Source organism: Scleropages formosus, chromosome 22 (assembly GCF_900964775.1).
Source record: "Scleropages formosus chromosome 22, fSclFor1.1, whole genome shotgun sequence".
Taxonomy (NCBI): domain Eukaryota; kingdom Metazoa; phylum Chordata; class Actinopteri; order Osteoglossiformes; family Osteoglossidae; genus Scleropages; species Scleropages formosus.
In genome coordinates, this window is record NC_041827.1 from 17,648,643 (window position 1) to 17,668,462 (window position 19,820).

At 46.2% G+C, this 19,820-nt stretch overlaps 2 protein-coding genes across 3 annotated transcripts in view; one reads left to right on the plus strand and one right to left on the minus strand.

Annotated features, from left to right (window-relative positions):
* Positions 1-14,783, plus strand: part of atg7 (ATG7 autophagy related 7 homolog (S. cerevisiae)) — a 44,268-nt gene extending 29,485 nt beyond the window's left edge. Inside the window, exon 20 of the mRNA XM_018744510.2 lies at positions 14,534-14,783. Within this exon, the coding sequence (XP_018600026.1) occupies positions 14,534-14,566 (33 nt within the window). The 3' untranslated portion in view covers positions 14,567-14,783. The remainder of the gene's footprint in view (positions 1-14,533) is intronic.
* A 1,347-nt stretch (positions 14,784-16,130) lies between these two features.
* Positions 16,131-19,820, minus strand: part of vgll4b (vestigial-like family member 4b) — a 33,975-nt gene continuing 30,285 nt past the window's right edge. For both annotated transcript variants that reach the window (XM_018744647.2, XM_018744645.2), the window contains 3 exons: positions 18,981-19,206; positions 18,755-18,878; positions 16,131-17,692 (listed from right to left, as the gene is read on the minus strand). In XM_018744647.2, the coding sequence (XP_018600163.1) occupies positions 17,448-17,692; positions 18,755-18,878; positions 18,981-19,206 (595 nt within the window). In that variant the 3' untranslated portion in view covers positions 16,131-17,447. The remainder of the gene's footprint in view (positions 17,693-18,754; positions 18,879-18,980; positions 19,207-19,820) is intronic.

The window sequence follows — 19,820 nt, forward strand, 5'->3', positions numbered from 1 at the left end:
TATTGGGAAAGCTAATTATTCATGCGCAGCGTTGGATGGTGATGAGTCATCTAATCCACTCGCTGGAGGAGCTGTTAGGCAGATGCAATCCTGCCTGGCAAACGTTTTTGTGCGCCGTTCCCCTCACGCCCCAGAAATACGACAGCAAGACAGCATGACAAAACAATGGAAATCATGCGCAATTTTTCATCAACATTAGATCCATGAGAACTGTAACCATCCGTCCAAATGGCAGTGAAGTTGACTTGAACTGTTGAAAAACTGTCCCTCGTACCAAGTGGAAATGACTTTTTTGTTACTGCTCTTGGCCTGTTGCACCTCACATCTGGGTTTCATTAAGTATCCTTGGAACATTTCGGTGTTTTCTGACAACAGTTGGAGGTTGGTATACAGCTTTATCGAGGCTCTCGCATGACAGATGTGACTTGGGAGAGGTTTTGAAACGCTGGGAAAATCCCCACTCAGCACTCTGAGCGCTCTGGTAGCACTGGAAGGTTCTAGGCATTGGAAGGAAAGGGAGCAGGAACACCGGGCATGTGCACAGCCTCAGAGATCATGTTATTGCATTATGGGACGGTACTGAATTGAAAATTGTGCATGTAACCTTTGATGTAACATGGCGGCTGTGGAGTTTGCGGTTCAGGACAGCATGAGAAAGGATCCGACTAGTCCACGCTTGTCGACTTTCACACCTTCCAGTTATTAGGTGGAGCAGCTCTGACGTCCTTAATGATGACACTGTGACAAATCAGCCTCTAATCTAAAGGCGTGTGCATTAAAAGGAAATCTGAGTTTAATGTCTATTATTTAAATGTATTTATTTAGCTGACGCTTTTCTCCAAAGTGACTCCAGTGAACTCTCTGTAGTGTTACCAGCCCACACACCTTATTCACCACAGTGACTTACACTACTAGATACGGTACTTACACTGGGTCACTTATCCATACATCAGCGGAACACACTGTCTCTATCACTCACACACTATGGGTGAGCCTCAACAGCATGTCTTTTGACTGTGGGAGGAAACCAGAGCACCCAGCGGAAACCCACGCAGCCACTGAGCAGGGATCGAACCCACATCATCTCACACCACCCAGGTGCTGTGCCACCGTGCCGTATTATTTAATACTTTATAAGCAAATTTTCTTTACAGACTTCATAATAAGCTATAAGAATGTCTTTACTATGGACTTCACTGATGTGCAGTGTAATGCCATCACTTTCTGAGTTGTTGTCTATTCTGTGTACCTGCAGCATCTTAGGTTGCTTCTGCAATGTTAGAACGGAACAACCTTGGTCATTTCTATGTGTCCTAGTGACAGTGTGTTTCATTAATGGGCTTGTGTCTTTCTGAAGGTCAAGGACCCGGTGCAGTATGCACATGGATGTATGGCAGAGGTGTTATTCAATGATAGAATTAAAGCAGGACCAGAGGGTTACACACAACAGGGGCACGAGCGAGAAACAAGGTTGTTTGTTATTGCAACTTGATAGTCACACTTGCGGAGAGGAGCTTGAAGGTTGCATTCACTAGAACACCGAGCCTGACGCATCGCTGTAGATTCCCGCATGATTATGCTCTGGAGGATATAGCTGTGGCCTTTGACCCCCACGCTACTTGCTTGTTGTAGGGCGTCACACGCAACGTTTTCTTTAAATCTCTTGTTCCCTTTATTTAAACCCACCATTTCAAGACACTTACTTGTGAACTCAGCTGTTAATTTGGTGCAGTGGGGATTTACTAGTTCAGTGTGATGCCATGTGGCTTTCATGTCTCATTGTTGAGGCCAGGCATTTTTAAATTTGTATCTTAGTCCTTTTGAATCACAAATGCATTTGTACAGATTTCTTGTTTTCAAGTGATTCAGCACTGCCCTTTTTCTGTCTTGACGTGCTGGTCTTTGCCAGTAAATCTTTTCCTCTCCTGTGCACCCCCATTCACCGTAGGGTAACTGATTCCGTTATCGGCTAGGCGGACCGTGGGTGAACTGCTAACAAAGATTTTTTGACACGGGAGACAAAGAGTGCTTTGTTAGTGCCGGGGCTATTCTGGATGTCTTCCCCTCCACATTGAGTGCCCATCCGTGTCACTAATAAGACCCCCGTTGTACACTCTCAACGAGCAGAATGCATTTCTCTTTGTTCGGTTACTCTATTTCTCTGTCAAGTGTTTGCCGTTTCGTGCCAGCGTAGATTCGGAAAAGCTCTATGCAACGTTTTTAGTCTGTAAAAATAAAAATTGGATTTCCTGTATGCGCTCAGCGTCACACTGCTTTGGTTGTTCCTGTAAAAAGAACTTGGGTTTGTAAGATGTTACCATTTATAACTACTGTATAATAAATTGTGCATCTCGTCTCTTGGTGGATGTGAATAAATTAGTATAAGGTTTATTTAGAAATACACTGAAAAGCTTTTTTTTATTTTTTTTATTTTTTTTTTTTTTAACACACACAAGGAAGTCCACTGTGAGCTGAATCTTTTGTGCTGTGTTTGGTTAAGTGCTCTATTATAGTAGCATCTCTTTAACTTCAAATGAGGCAGCAAGATTAAAGTGCTCATGGAATAAAGGATGATTTTAGTATCCTGGGTTTTGTATTCTCATCAAAGACAGAAATTTAGGAGTGGATTTTGTGGTGGTCTCATTGGTTCAGAACCTTTCAGGAAAAGCTGGTATCTTTCTGGTCCGATTCATACAGCACCGCGCCAGTCCTGTCGCCTCTCTGAGTCAGCGGGGGGCAGAGGGCACCAACGGGACTGGAACGTTTCCGTACTGCGATCCTGTGCATAGTGAGAGACTCCCTGAACCACCCCAGCAGATGCGATGCAGGCCGAAGCTGGCTAATGGTTAGCTTTGCTCCTCCAGCTCTGGTGTCTCGGGGGCTGGAATTTCACAACGTGCTTACAAACTACGTGTTTATAAAGCAGCTTAGGTGATCTGCACTTTGATGGCATGTTTTGGCTTCTCGTGTATGGCTGCAGTTTAAATGGACCCAATAGGCCACTGCAGCGTGTTGAGAACATTGGCTGGTTCCTGCAAACCCAAAACAAAGCCATGTGAGTTCAAGGCCAGTTCGGAAATGACCTCCTCTGTGGCTTCAGCCTTGCGCGTCGTGAAAGTCACACTCGTACGTGTTACTTGTAAGTTAGTTCAACTGTTTCTTTGCGGTGAAAGAGTGTTCAGTTGACAGCAGAGTGCATTTTGGATCAGTGTAGTGCTGCCATTTCTCTTTTCGTCCTGAATACAGTTCATAAGGGTCTCCCAACAGACCTCCTGCGAGGATGTACGTGGCCCCTGTAACTCTGTGCCACCTCTCAGTAGCCGTGTTTGATATTTCCCAAATCCACGACACGTCAGCGTTGGCTCAACATCATTTCCTCTGTGTGTTTACGTGTGCTTGCATGCTGTCTGTGCACGATGGTGCTCAGGTGTGTGCCTTGTATTCTCTATACAAACACATAAAACACTTTTTTTTTTTTTTTGTGCAGTCTTGTTACCAACTCCCTTTTGCTTTGATTCAGTATTACCTTTCTTGGTTTTCCCTTAATAGGACAAAAAAAAAAAAAACGTGACAACTGCCACTGTCAGCATGTTGGTGTTTATATGAATCAGGCCTTTGTCCTTTTTACCCACTCTGCAGATATGGATGCCTGAATAATGCATGAGTTACGTAAAGTAACCCTGTAGTCAGGGACTGGCCTGCCGCGACTTCTCTCTTGTTGAGGCCTGGCGAGGCACTGGCTCCTGATCGGATGCTCTGTGTTGGAGCTGCTGAGAATCCATACATGGCACCATGCTGTGCGGGATCCTATAGGGAGCATATCGGGTTCCAGGTCGGGACTCGTCTTTGCCCAGCAGTGCGAACGGGAGGCATGTCCCCTGTCCTGCAGGCTTAGAGAGTGCCTCTAAATTCTGCTCCGCGCATGACATCACTTTGCTAAATTGGGGTTCGCCCGGAATGTCACAAATGTCGGAATTGGATCTGCGACTAAGAGTCGGACAAGAATACTCCGGAGTGTGCACAAGTATACCTTTCCGTCGAGAGGAGACGGGCGCTGAGGGTGGGGAATCTGACCAGAAGGTTCACTGTCCAAGTGGTCTGATAGTATACTAATAATATGCAGGTGGTGTAGCGGTTATAGCCACCACCTTGTACTGGAAGGACCCGGCTTCCAATCCCACATCCCGCTGGGGTACGGTTGATGCGTTAGTAAAAATTGCCCTCCTGCAAAAATGGGTAAAGTTGTTGTAAGTACCTTAATGCTGTTAGTTACTTTGAAAAAAGTGGCAGTGATTTGAATAAATAAAGCAAAGTATAAAACACGCACGCACACACCAGATCCTGGACGGCAGCTCGAGCCTGAGATGCGATTCCAGCGGTTCACGAAGGTCCACCTGTCAGCCTGCAGACAGTCTCTGGTCAGTCTGCGGTCCGCCTGCAAAAGTGCTGCAGTGATTCAGTGGTTGGCCAGTGAAAGGCCTGTGGTCCTTCTGCAGCTGGTCTGCGCTCTGCGTGCGTGAAGTCCAGCAGCGCGGCTACATGTGAACACGCGTCAGCTGTTTGCCGTCCGTTGGCTTCCTGTCTGACGCGAAAAGGAGCAATAAGACAGAGCATCCGCGTCTGTGCCGTTTCCACACTCTCGCATTTCCACTCCAGCTCATCTTTGTTTCCTCCAGAAGAAATGCTGTCTGGTGCCATTTAGCGAAGGCACCGCGCTCTCGCTTCGGGGTGACACATTTAGCCGAGTCGGTGTCTTTAGGGAACGCCACTTAGCGAGTGTTTACGCGCCATTGTAACCGCGCCTTAATGGCACGAAGCTACATTAAATGCAAAAAAAAAAAAGTCCATTTATCAGTCATTGCAAGTGAATGGAAATGAGATGTAACTCCAGACTGTGCCAAAGAAGTAGGATCTTAGAGCAGTGAAATGAGAATTATACAGACGTATCATTTTGCATACACGGTCTGTTTATTTTTTTCCTTTAAGAGTCAAGTTACCGTAACAAACGAAGGGGCTTGAAGAAACCTATACATCTCCGTGTCATGAAAAAGTAAGTTTGGCTCCGGGTTCATGTTTCTCTGCTGGCGATTTAATGCGTCTGCTAGCAGGTTGTCAGGTTTAAACACACAATGCAGCAACGAGGCTGTTGTTTGTGCGGGGAAATGGATAGAGGTGTGTGTTGCGTGTTCGTTGGGCGCACGCGTCTGCGAGATTCTGCTGTGTGTTTGCCGTCAGAATGCGCTGAAAGAGCAAACGGGGGGGGGGGGTCTCACTCACTCACACACAGGTTCAACGCAGTGTGCTTTTGGATGGCCGCTGTTGGAGGCGAAGGCCCACGGATCCAGGATGAAGGTGAGCTGTGACGCAGTCTCCCCCTGGTTCGTGGGGATCAGACCTGCATCTGCGCTCCTACCAGTGCTCCTCATCACACTCTCTGTGTTTTGCTCCCCGCGCTCCCTCCCACGGTCGACGTGTTGGGGGAATTTCGGCACAGCGTTGGGCTGCAGCTTGAACCGCACAAAGCTGGCTGGCAACACGAATATAAATCAAGCATCAAAGTAACAAGCGGGCAAGTTTCCACCTGCATACACCTCGTCGCTTTTTTTTTTTTTTTTCCTTCCCCCACTTGTCGCCGGACACCTTTTCCGTGAGTGTGTTGTTATGCACGGCTGTGTGGACATCCCCAGCTGAAACATAGCTTTGTAAACACTGCCATGTACAGTGTGTGTGTGTGTGTGTGTGTGTGTGTGTGTGTGTGTGTGTGTGTGTGTGTGTGTGTGTGTGTGTGTGTGTGTGTGTGTGTGTGTGCAGCATTACTGCCACAGGGTACTTCTTCAGCTTCAGATCAGTCACACTGTTCCCGTCCCGCCCCCCCTTTCTCACCCATAGGAGTCCAGTAGTAGTTTTGACTAAAACTTTTTTCCTGCTTTTTTCTTAAGTGTGATTCATTTTAATGGGAAATGTAACACTATGCTTTCTGTTTGGGAAAAGCCCCTATATCTCCGTGCCTCTCAGAATTATTTTTAATATCTTAGTTAATCACTGTGCTCTTTACCACTTGCTCCATATTCACAGCTCCAGCATTAATGTTCTGTAAAAGAGCAAGAAGTTCAAGGAGTAAATAAAGGATTATTACTTATTTTATTGCTATGTTTCGGCATATCGCTCGCTTTGATCAGGGTGTCCCCACTTACAGTAAGTGCTGCAGTTTATATGTTGACCTCTGCTTTGAAGCTCGCTCTAAATCAGTGGCGAGTGACAACTTTAAAGAGGCCATTCACATAATTCATATGGTAAATATTTAGGCGCTACCGTCTCAAGGATTTGTTGACTTGGTGTAGCGTGCGCCATATGGTCCACTTCCCCGCAGCAGAGTAACGATACCGAAACTGCACCCGGTCCAGGATGTGGTCAGGTGATCACAGGTTAATTGTCCACATTTGTCTTTTCCTCGGATGTTATTTTCACCTCTGTATTTGTCATTGGAACGCGTGGTAAAAATAGAAGCCAAATTAGAAGCAAATCTATTGAAAATCTGTCTTTCTTTCTGCTTCTTTGTTTGTATGCTGTCGTTTATGCTTATTTGTTGGCGCTCCGTGTCATTTGCGTGTGTTGGCAGTAAAGAGAAATGTCTCGGAAGACAAAGTTTCAGCTTCGCTCTCATGGAATGAGATATAACTGCATGTTGGTGCACATGGAAGGGAGGACACGGGAAAACTCATTACTGTAAATGCATGAGCGACGCCCACCCTTCCGAATTACTGTACGGAACTGCTTGAAATGGAGCGCAGATCTGTCATCTTATGGGCAGGAAAAGTGCACAATTAGCGCAAGTGGGGAGTGACTGAGGCATTTCGTAAACCAGAGTGGTAAATGTTTGTCATTTATATATAAAATATATATAAATATAATTTCATTTCATTCAATGACAAGTAACACTCAGCTACAATGCTCTTATTAGTGGTAAATTGACTTAAAAGTCTTTTTTAATAGAGGCAACTGAGGCATCGTTGTAGGAGCGGCTGCCTTTGGCTCCGGAGGTTGCCGGTTCCATCCCTGCCTCCAGCTTTAGTGCCGTTGAATAAGGTGCTTGCCCTGCAATTGCTCCAATACCTTTGCCTGGCTGTGTGATGGACTGGCGTCCCGTCCAGGGTGTGCTCCCCCCTGACTCCTGCAGCCTTGCGCCCAACGTCTCCAGGATAGGCTCCGGCTCACCACAACCCCACCGCAAACATTGGTTCTTGAAATTGGTTGGTTGGTCTCTTTTTAATCTAGAATACCCAGGAGGGGTGGGCAGCCACTGGCACTTGGACCCCCAAGGTTTTTTTTTTTCTCTCCGTTGACTTTTCTCCATGGCCAGTAGGCATACTTATAGCTTTAATAACTGCATGAATGATGTATTACTTTAGTATATAGTCAACTATCTTATTTGTTTCTTTGCCTTATGCCTTTGTTAAACTCTTCATCACTGTGTGAGGGGAGCGCTTTATAAAAGTGAATACAACTAAAAAAAATAAAAACCCAAAAATAATCAGACTTTCTTTTTTTTTTTGCAGGTCTGCAATTACGTCTCATTTGATTAAGCTGTAATTAATTGCCTGTACTTTTCTGGCCTTAAAGTGCAGAGTTTAGCTTGTAGTGACTTCTTGAACCTTGGGTCCCGTGCGGTTACAAGTGCACTTTTGATCTGCAGGCAGCGCTTTCTTCGCAGGACTCTAACGTCCCGTATCGGACGTGTGAGATGTCTCTGAAAGGCTGGTCGACAAATTCCAGCTGTGCTTGACATCCCGACACTCCCGTCCGCGGTCGGCATTTCTGCGCGTCGAGTGACGGCGTGGACGTGGGTGTCCGAAGCGCCATCGGTGCCAGTTCGTCCCGCTTTTATGTGTGCGGTGCCGGCCGGGCACCATATCCGTTTACTGCACAAATGAGCCTGAGAGCGGAATACACGGGGATCTAATCGCTCGGAAGCGTTTGGCTCCAGATGTAGGACAGGAAATGTGTCACTGAGGAGAGGGGGCTGAGCGAGAGGGAAGTCAAGCTAAGTGCAGTCGGGAGGAAGAACAGCCCAGCTGCGTCCCGCTCCTTAGCCGCCGCGCCCTCGACCCGCCTTTTGTTTTCCTCCCTGGTGCCTGTGTGGCTCTGTTCTGGGGCGACACGCGGAGACGTCCTGGCATGGGCCTCCTCTCCTCGCTGGCCGTGGGCTCGCCTTGTTTGTAGAGTGGGGGGGGGGGGGGGGTGTGTGCTGAGGCATGAGTCACCTTCCCTGAGGGGCTGGGGTTGGGGGGGGGGAGTGAAGCATCCTGAGGAGGAGCCTGTAAACCTGGGGCCCCAGAGAGGGGGAAACCCAGCAGCGAGCGAACAGCGACCGGGCTGCTCTCCCTCCCAACACAGGCCATGCGTGTCTGTGTCTGTGTGTGTGGGGCGCAACTGCAACGGTTTGCAGTCATTTACAGTCGTCTCACACTTTTCTCCAAGGTGACTTACAGCGTTATGCTACTTACACTGTTTTACCCATTTGTAGAGCAGGGTAATTTTTTTATTTTTTGTACTGTATTAACTTAGGGTATGTACCTTAAGCAAGGGTACTGTAGCAGTAGGTGGCATTCAAACCTGGGTCCGTTGAGTGGAAGGCGGCAGTTGTAACCACTACGCCTGGCACTGATGGTGGGACAAGGTACATCGTCACTTTTCGTTGGGATCCTGTTTGTACCACAACCTTCTCGCCACCACTGAGGTTTCAAGGTTCTCTCAGGCTGACCTGTTGTTCTTTATAAGGTGGCCCTCCCTTCACACACACACACACACACACACACACACACACACACACACACACACACCTTGGTTGCAGATCCAGAAGATCAGCAGTGATACCTCAGGCCCGCTCAGCGTGGGCAGTGGACTCGTGGTCTCGGCTCTCGGAGGGGTTGAGGTGCGGAGCGTTTCCAGGGAGGAGTCTCAGCTGGTGAGTCACCTGCTCTGGGTGGCGGTGCTGTGACTCACCCCTGGACAGCGAGAGGACGACGGGATGTGGTGTCAGCGATGCGCAGGGAAGTGTCCTGTGTGCCAGGGCGTAACCCCCAAACTTCCGTCAGCGCGTCCTGATCGACACTCCAGGTTAGTGGCCCTAAGCCCCCCCCCATGTGCTCTCAGTTATGGTAGCAGAGCTGCTTTAGTTTGATGGCTCTGCCCAGGACAGACCGTATCAGGCCCCGCGGGGGGTCCCTTTGCTGGTCAGGAAACGACATTGTGAGAGTGGAACTGCCCCTTCCTGCCATTCTTCTGCCCCGGAGATGATGTTTCCCCACCCGTCACCGTGTCCAGAGCCCGGGTCTGGTATGATCCACCCAGGACTCGAGACGTTGAGAAAGCGGGAGAAAGGTGAAGTACCTACCTTGCATACCGTGGTGGAGCGTATGACTAGTGTTACACATTTACATTACATTGATTTATTTAGCAGACACTTTTCTCTAAAGTGACTTCCAATGAACTCTATGTAGTGTTATCAGCCCACACACCTTATTCACCGTGGTGACTTACACTGCTAGATACACTACTTACACTCGGTCACTCATCCATACATCAGTGGAACACAGTCTGTCTTTCTGTGTCACTCACACACTCTGGGGGAACCTGAACAGCATGTCTTTGGAGTGTGGGAGGAAACCAGAGCACCCGGAGGAAACCCGCACAGACACGGGGCGAACATGCAAGCTCCACACACATTTACAACTCAAACTCCTTATTTAACACTACTTTTATAGCACATGGTTCTGCTCCTGAGAAGTGAGTTCTCAGTAGTAAGAACATTAATTCAGAACAGTGCCGGAACACTGTACAAAATAGTTCAGATGAGCTGATTGATTGATTGATTCGTGGGAAGATGATTGAAGTAGACGCTAGTTGTTATAGTGTGACTGAACCCTCCAGGTGGTTTTGACAGTCTGCTTGCTCTGTTCTGCTTGAAAGGACACTCAAAAATAATAATAATTTAAAAAACCACACAACCCAGAGTAAACGCCACTTCAGTTGTTTCATAAGTACAACGTAAGGCTAACAGCCAAATGTTTGGTGGTGTGAGTCCGTCTCCTATGAAGGACCGCAGTAAACCATCAAAGGGTCGGTTACTTCTTTGTTTGTAAACACTCTGCCTCCCACATACACAGCAACAGTGCGCGGCTCTCTGGTGGAAGAGGCTCCCAATCCCCCCCGAGAGCCACGGGCCCCACGGGTACCGGTGCCCGCAGCAGGCATCGCTCTGAACAGCAGTGGTCTCCAGGGGTATAGCGCCAAAGCGGAGTCGCGACACGTCTGGGGGCGGAGCTACTCATTTGATACCTGACCAGCTGATGTCTGCAACAGTAGTGGCCCACTAGCCTCTTCCATGGAGAAGACTTGAGTGAAGCTGCTGGAGATGTTTCCAGGCTATGGAAGGTGCAGCCCAGGAGGGGATGGGTGGGGGGCGCTGGGGAATTATTACCGTGCCGTGAGGTGCGGAGTTGTGTTCGTTGTTAACTAAGTTAAGAGCGACTCGGCGTCACCGTTTTCGAATGTCACCAGTTCCAGGTGCTTAAACCAGGTGTTTCCGGAATTTTACTTTTTCCAACCTGTACGATGTTATTAGTGATCCAGGCTGAGGTGCGGGAGTAGCAGCCGCTGCCGGGGGCCCGACAGGATCCAGACACACTCAGTAGGCCGCACGTGCTCAGCCTGCGGTTCTGTTCCGCACGCCGTGTGTTTCCTCCCCCACTCGCAAGCTGCCTGCGGTTGCGGTCGCACGCGGTGCTCTTTACGCAGTCGCCAGGTGAAAGTGTGTGTCACAGGCCAGCAGCGAACCCGAGAGGCGACTCAGCATCTTCCTGCCAAGTAGGACGTGTGTGTGTGTGTGTGTGTGTGTGTGTGTGTGTGTGTGTGTACGCATAACACACAGGTGCATGCGCCAGTAGGCAGCCTTACCACACGCCAGGGAGGAAAATGTTTCTGTAAAGCAAAGCCTGAACACACCAAGAACACTAGAACATTGAGATGCTAATGTTGGGCGGGGCTTAGTATGCAAATAATAATCTCAATAAAATCCTGACGTGTCGGGACGTCCGGGTTGCCTTACAGAGACTGGTGGTCAGCAGAAAGACGTGATAAAGAATTTGTGTTTTCCGTTTCTTACCTGGCAGCCGCAGGTCATCCACGTGACCGCAGCGATCCACAGATGAGGGAAACACGGAGCACATGGGCCCCGCGCCACCATATGCGGCCTTTCTTTGGCACACGTTTCTCAGTTTAAAGGCCCTCCTGGGTTTGTGTGGTGACGTGTGAGACGTTGGGTTCGAGGGAGATGCAGCCCGAATGTGAACCTGACCAGTCTGAGGTGGGACACGCTGAGAAAGGGCAGACAAACTGACCCCCCCCGGCTGTCGGTCCCAGGCCTGCGGCATTGTGGGAAAGACGGCTCAGAGTTCCTGGAGCTTTTCTTAGCCACTGTGAAAAATAATTGCTTACAGATCCCTAGTGTGGTTCTGTGCACTGGGCGGGGGGGACTGTAATGTAAACCGGATCTGTCCAGTTCTGTATTACTGTTGTTGTTGTTGTTGTTGTTGTACCTACAATCAGCAGTTATGTATGTCTATATGGATGGATGTGTGGATGAATGGATAGGTATTATTTATTGCATGGTGTGATGTGAGTATTTGTAGTCACTTGCTATGGTAAGAAATGTTAAAAACACAGTACCGTGTCAATGAGGAGCTGCTACAGTACATAGATATCAATACTACCCATATGAGTCCAGCACTCTGGTTTCGGTCCACAAGACCATCAGTGAATCCGCTCCCCAATACCTGCAGGACCTGGTCAATCCCTACAGCCCAGTAACAGCACCGAGCTCCTCCACCTCTGACCGCATGGTGGTCCTGCTCACAAGGGTCCAACACCGAAAATCTGTTGGTTCTCCATTTTTGGCCCTGGTGAAACAAACTCCTTGTGTCCCTCAGAGCTGCTGAATCCCTGCCACATTCAAGAAGGGTCTCAGACCCATCCTTTTCAGGGCCATTTCTCTCCTAACCTCCTGAGAGCTGTGTAAACTTGTCATACCTCATGATGATCTTTGCGTATCCAGTTCCATTGGCTGCTACTCAACTACTGTGTTTGGGCGTAAACGGTGCGCTAAAACACTTTCATTTACCCTGATTTGAGTGTGGCTTTGGAGGAAAGTGCTAAATGTATGAACATGAATATAAATATAAATGAGAGCAGCTTCTTACTTGAAGTGTAAGTTTTTGTTTGTAGGACCAGCAGGTGGCATGATGGTTAGGGCCATCTTTTCATACTCACAGGACTCTTATTTCCCACCTTCTGCTACAGCGCCTTTAATCAATGTACTTACCCAAACTTAATACGGTAAAAATTACCATGCTGTATATATGGGTAAATCCACATAAGCAGCTCAGTGTATGGGGGGGTTATGAAAGGATTAAAAGAGTGCAAAAATTTTTCAAGCATCTACAGGCTCTTCAGTGGGACTGTGGTGAATATTTCAGGCTCCGACTGTCCTGCGCACAGCAGGTTCACGTCAACAGCAGCTTCCGGAATGAGCTTCGCTCCTGTGCATCCCGTGACCTGACTTAAGGTGTCCCTGTGCCTTTGGAGCCTGGTGCCTTACCGCAGTACATATCTCTGCTCTAGCTACAGCAGCTGTTTGTGGGATTTTGCTCACTGTCAGCTGGTATAGGTTTGCCATAGTGTGTGTGTGTGAGTGAGAGAGCAACTGGTCAGCCAGTGTTGTTCACTCGCATAGGGCATCTCTGCCCTCATTTCTGCTCTGTCTGTCGTCCGTAATCAGTGTCACGAGCAGTGGGTGAAGATGCTGCTCACCTGACGTAGAAGTGGTGGCACTGTGTGTCCTCGTACAGCCCCACCTGCACCGCGGTAACTCTGGTAATTGCGTGTCCCGTGATGTCGTGTTTCCACTGAGCAGAACGTGCGCTCTTCCTGTGTCATAGCTGCAGCGTGACGGGAAGAATCCAGGGGGCGATCTAGAGCACACCTGCAGTGCGGGCCTGTGCCCTTCCTGTGGAAGCACCTCTGGGCAGCGCATCTTTCGCATGGGGCTTATGAGTACAGGAAGGGCGTTGGCTCTTCAGCGATTGTCCCACTTCCTTTTGCGTTGCTTGGGCAGGAAGTGAACTGAGGACGGACGACGACCTGGGTTTGACCGCGATTCGCTCAAGGGCTTCAAACACAGGTGTGTGTCCAGCAGACTGAGGCCCCATTTCAGTGCCTCTTCTGTTGACACGTTCATCTGTTTTTCTTGTTACTGTGAGAAAAAAGCAGGTGGTTGGAGCTGCTGTCTTGTACTCGGAGGGCACGGTTTTGAATCCTACCTCCTGCTATAGTACCTTTTATTAAGGTACTTGCGCTGAATTGGAAGAGTAAAAATAACCTTGCTCTATAAATGGTTAAGTCCCTTTGGGAAAAAGCCTACAATTTATGAATAAATATAAATATTTTTTTGAAACTAAACTGGATATGTACTTAATTTGTAAACATTTATTTTGGTGTTGCATACACTCATCCCAACGATTTGTGGTCTGTAGCCATACACTGAGTCCGCATTTGAAACGTGCAACAAGTAGCTGTGAGAGAGAGAGAGACCGTGAGCCGCACTGCATTGTGGGAATTGTGTACCCAAGCTCTTATGTTCTGGCACTCTGGTCTCGCTTGCGTACTCGCCTGTTGGTGTTTGTCTCCTCTGATTATTTTTAAAAGTGACACATAGCCTTGGTCTTACTGAAGCCAGTCCACATACACTATCCGAGTAGGTTCATTGTCATTTTTTCACTTTTAGTAGCGCTCCGTTACTTTATGGACTCAGTAAACCTTAATAGGAACTTTAAAATAAAAAAAATCTTTGTCTACAATTATTTAAAGTAGAGGGTAAAGGGAGTCAAACCAAATATACTGAAATGGAAAGAAAAGGCATGCTCTGGTTTCTTCCCAGTGTTTTTACTGGTTAATTCTAAAGGGCCCTTTTTGTGTCTGCGTGTACATTACTCTGCATTATAGTTGTGTGTATCTGATACTGCAAGTCACCTGGGATACAGGTGTCAGTAAATAGTTAATGGTGTAAATGGGCAGCAGGTGGTGCAGTACTTAGAGCTGCTGAATTTGCCTTTTAGGGAAAAGTCCTACATTTGTGTCATTTGCTGAAAAATATCTGCATTTTGTCTCTTAATTACCTGTTTTGGTTGGCATCTATATGTGAGCACAAGAGTTACACATTTCTACAGCATGTTAAATGTATCAACTGTTTCTGCACTGAGAGCAGTTAATTTGCATAGCATAGCAGACCAGTCCTGTGTCACAAGGGAGTGATTTGCCACAAAAAAAAAAAAATCCCTGGGCTTCTGTGAATTATGACTTTCTCATGGTTGTCCTTTTAAGTATCATGGGGCTGCACCTGGGGGGGCCACAGCTGTGCTGCAGTACAGTTTGACAATTCTGGAGGTGTGATTGTAAATTACCTTGTTTTACTGTGCAGATCTGGGACATGAGTGACGACGAAAGTGTCTGAGGCTACAAAAGCACAGCAGGAAGGTGCTGCGCTGGTGAAGACTGCAATCCAGAGCAATGGGCTTCCTCCAGTCACACTTCAGACCTCAACTGTGATCTCAAACCCTTGTGCACATTGAATGTTTAAATGGGTAGAACTAATTAGCCCCTGTGCAGTTTTTTTTTTTTTTTTAAGTCTTCACTGCAGCCATATGATCCACTATAAAAAGTGTGTATTCGACTACCACCTGAGTAAAATTGTCCTTTTTCTGTGATGTTTTACTTTTTAATCCCATTTCTACATCAGTCTGGAAAGCAAGGAGAGACTAAACTGTGTTGCTACCCGTGAAGAATCCTGAGAAGGGGTGCCAACAGCAGTAAAACCCCCTCTGCAGGTACCAAAGTCAAACACCATTTAACACACAACCTACATTCATTTCCCTTTGTCACATCTGTGTGTGTGAGAGACTGAACCCGAGTATGAAAATGAGCCATACAAAGTGTATAAGGGTGGAAGACCAGTCACTGCACGAAAACCCCCGAAGGACTGTGGTTTAAGAGCACTTTATTGTTCCTTGAGGCTACTTTTAAGTACAAAATAAAAGGTGGCCAGCCAAAACCTTTCTCAGGACAAACAAGGCCACGCAGGGGGTATTATACAGATTTACAAACCACTTCTGACACATCCACGTCCACCGTTTGGTGAAACAACTTTCTGCGAGTCTCTCAGTTCAGCTTCCAGAAGTACAGTCTTTTGACCTCTAACCCTTAATGTTCTGTCAGACCAGTGAGAGGAAGCCCATCTCAGCAGGGATTCAAAATGGGCACTTTGTTCACACCGTCACCACAACAGCAACGACAGGCGTCAATGTCGTACGGTAACTAACTGCTCAGTAGCCTTTAGCAATAATAAAACAAGTGGCTATAATGACAACGCAGTGTTTGAAGAATAACTGTGTTCCTGCACTTTTTAAACCTTAAAACAGACAACTCTACAAACAAAAAAGATCAACTTTTTTCTTGAAAAAATGCATGATTATAATAAAGGATAGGGAAAATTAAATAGCTACATATCATTAACAAATTAATTGTTCCTCAAAAAATACCTACGATTTTTTTCTCTGTACATTCGTTACGCACAGCGTAATGATGGTCTTAGTTACCTATATAAAAAGTATTTAAGTGATTTCCCTACAGTGTGTAGGGGACTGTATGCCAAAGCAAAGACTGTCCTACCTAGTAAACTGACAGTGAAATGTGTGTGAGACAACCTAGACACTTCTTCCCATCTGGTATTTATGCACATTCTGTAAGGACAAAGGTCTAATGAAGTACAACATGTCAGTGAAAAGGGAAAAATGAAAAAATGAATTAACAGTGAAACATCTACCTAAATACTCAAATGAAAGCTGTCTAGCAGCTAGTTCCTGCTTTTCAAAAACTGGTCATTTTCATCATAGATGAAAAGTCCAACAGTTTAGCAAAGATGGTGGAATGTATGGGTATGTGACCTCTACATAGTTATGTTTAAGATGAGCAGAGCATTTGAGTTCTTGGTTTCTAGTCAGTAGCTACTGAAATGGGGGGGGGGGGTTAATTGTAACACCAGTACAAAGTTCCCTGTTGGAGGAATGTATGTTGCCTTGATACAGGGTATTAAAAAAAAAAAAAAAAAATGGGAGGGGGGGGGGGAGAGTATCAAGCGCCAACCATGTGCTACATGCAATGTTGTTTAAGAGTAGATAAAACAATATATTAAAAAAAATGTCTTGACATTATTAGGGAGATAGTCAACTGTCAGGCTCAACCAGTCTACAGCTGTTAATATTTACCTTATTCAGTCATGCACAAAGCTATAGCATCCTGTACCATGGATTAACATAACATTGAATTGTTTATATATAGAAGGCCTATCCGGAGGCGACGCTCTGTTGCTGGCTTCTACCATAATGGTTAGGAAGAGACAAAAAAATATATATATATATATATATGAGTACAACTGTACCAGCAGTAAGTATATCTAGGACTGTTACCGACAAAAATAAACTAAATCTGAGGAAAGACTAACTGTATTAAGATTGAAATGTCTATACAATAATAGATACCAGCTATTTAAAACATGCATCTGTAAGCACTACTTTACCTTTCCAATCGTGTCTACTCTACAGAATCCACAGTGCCTGGGGAGACAAAACTAGTAAATGCCCATGTTTAGAGAATGACGCTGTCCAGTTGAAAGCACCAGCCAACTGAATGAAAGCTAGAAGAATGCCACACACACCCTTGCCCCAGCTCTTTCTTTGCCTTCCCCCTAGAGAAAACAGATGCAACATTACCACTTAACCAATTTCCTTAGCAGTTTGCCCGCAAATCACAGGAAGAAAAGCTGTGTATCCGACATAAGGTTGGCACGAAACCTCAAACCCTCAATCCAGTAGTGCAAATCAGACTGGGCCTTACTCTTCAAGTAAAACACGTACACAATGACAAATCAGAAAGGTGGGGCGGAGCAAACCATACGTGTCTGCAGGAACGAGAAGCAAACAGGAAAAAGGTGGGGGTGCGACTAGAGAATGGCTTTTTTCTTTTTACAGGGCAACAGGATTTGCATCAGAGGTTTTCTTTGGTAACAGAGACAGACAGTTAGGAAGCTATGTGATAACTCCTTAAAAAAAAAAAAAAAAAAAAAAAAAAAAAAATTCTGGCTAATTCATCATTTAGGGCAGTGAATAATGCAAAAGGCCAAGCATGTATGCAAAGATGCTAACAAAAAAAAAAAAAAAAAAATCAAGTGAAAAAGCTTCTGCCTTCTCTCCCTCCATCTGTATGTACATGGCTATCAGCTGGCATTGTTCCTTGCTCCATTGACACCCCCCAAGAAGGCCACAGTTGGTGTGCGCTCCTCACGATACCACCGAGGGAGAGTGGCTGTGGTTGACTATGTGATTGGAAGGGGAGGAGTCAGGGCTTCCAGACCCACTGCCCTTGGCCTTGATCTGCAGCCAGGTCTCACCAAGCGCTTTGGCAAAGTGGTCGTCCACAGAACCTGTGATGGACACAGAGTTGGCAGCCGGCTCAGGCTCCCTGTAGTTCTTCCCCAAGCTGCGACGGAAATGCTCCTCAATCACCGGATCACAGGCCGTGTTAGCTGGAGAAAAGCAGGACATTGTCATACCTGTACAGCAAAAATTCAGCATCACATCATGTGAAATACCCTCCCTGTTCAATGTTTCCATCTCAAAGACCCAAGTATTGTGGACTTTGCATAGTGATTTGCTCATTAGAATACCCAGCCCCAGATAATATTCATAAATTCTGTGGCATAGTAAAAACTTATTTTGGTATATGTTACAGTCCATCTCAACTTTAAATCTCAAGTGAATTTCACTGTGTCAACTCTAAATCCTTTGCTTTCGGTCATGATCATGGCTTAGTAGGATAGCTCTGAAGCACTCAATTCATGTAACATGAGCACAAGAAACAGCTAATGATATCCAAGCAGTTTTAAAGTATAGTAATGATTTTTCACTGAGGGCCCTTTAAAATCTCAATGGGAAACCACACTACTGCCCTTTTGACTGTCTCAAAGATGCACATCTTTTGCAGAAGTTTATAAGTTTCCCAGCTCTTTTATAAGAGTTTAACAATCTTAAGTTCATGTGGGCAGTTTTAACATCTCCTTTGATTGCAGACCCAGAGTGTACTCTCACAGTCTGCTATGGAATGGTATACTACATGACCAAAAGCATATGAATTCAGATGATGTGCTTTTGGTGGCACAACAGAACTTTCCCCAGAGATTATATATAACTGGATAGTTTGACACTTTCATTAGCGACAGAAGAACAAGGAACAAGTGTCCGCTGTCCTGCTAGTTTCATGCAGTTGGACCATACAAAGATGGGATGATGTTACAGTAGCTGTATACAAACCCCTCTAGAGAACTGAAGACTACTTTTTCCAACTTCTGCCTTAACACTGAAATGCGGCAAAAGGCAGTTATGTAGTTGCTTCTGGTGACAAAAACTATGTTCATTGTAGGAGAGAAACGGTTTTTGTATTTGTCATATCTTCCACTGATGCACATGTATACTATATTTCTCTGAAGTATTACACCATCAGTTTGGGCTGTTTTACAGATACTGTACAAGGTACTTGGAACAAAAGCCATGTTTGGTGAACTGTGAGCAATAACTTATGCAAGACTCACTGTTGGACGGCCTCCTGTAATTGAGTGACATGCTGGAGTTGCAGCCATTGTGCGACACGGTACAGTGAGACAGGTTGCAGTTGCGGTTGTTTGCAGACACGCAGGTAATGACTGAAGGACGGTTCTACAAACGGACAGATTAATTTGCTTAAAGAATTAAACCAGCACCAGAAAAATTACCCTACAGTTTACAAATGTTGACAGTATCGTTCACTAACGTGCTCACCTGCTGACGCTCAATCGGCGCCGGGCTGGGTGGCACTGCCACACAGCGCACAGTGTCCCCATTGTTTTTGGTCAACGCAAGGGGCTGGTCCATGCCCATGACAGGCAGATGGCCGTAGACGTGATTCCCGTGGATAGATATGCCCGGGGCAACACCAGCGCGTTCAATGGGACTGCGGCTTCGGTCCCGGGGGTCCTTGCGGTAGTCGCCATTAGCTGGTTTACCCCTGTGAAGCACAAGGCAAGATTTCTGTTCAGCAAAAGTCTACTTGTGGAGTTTTCATGTCTATGTGTATATGCCTCATCTCCCCATCACATTCTCAGGAAAGCTTCACCTTTATATTCATACATCTTCTGCAGCACTTGATAGCAAACCACTCTTTCAGAAACTTCTCACAATCTACACTCACAATGGACCTTGCATGCGTGTTTTTAATCAGTCATAAGAGACTTTAACACTCCAAGAATCATAGTAAGCTCAAAGTAAGAGCCAATTTAAGGACCCAACAAGCAAACAATACATTTTCATGCAAAATTACATATGAATCAAGCTAGATTCGATCAGCTGTAGAATCTGTAGAACTTCAGAAATTTAAATGATCAATCAAGAACCTCACTAGCATCTCTCATCTTCTCCACAGACCACCACTGAACATGGTTCACTACATCGAACATCAAATCAGTGAGTAGCCTGATATTCAGGTATCCCTAAACCACAATTTAACTGTACACAGTACATCAAATCTTTGCTGTTGCAACCTGATACTGCAGTAAAAGCAAAAGAGTGAAGGAGACACAGAGGCTCAATTTGGGGACTGGGCCCTGGCCTCAGTGCTAGAAA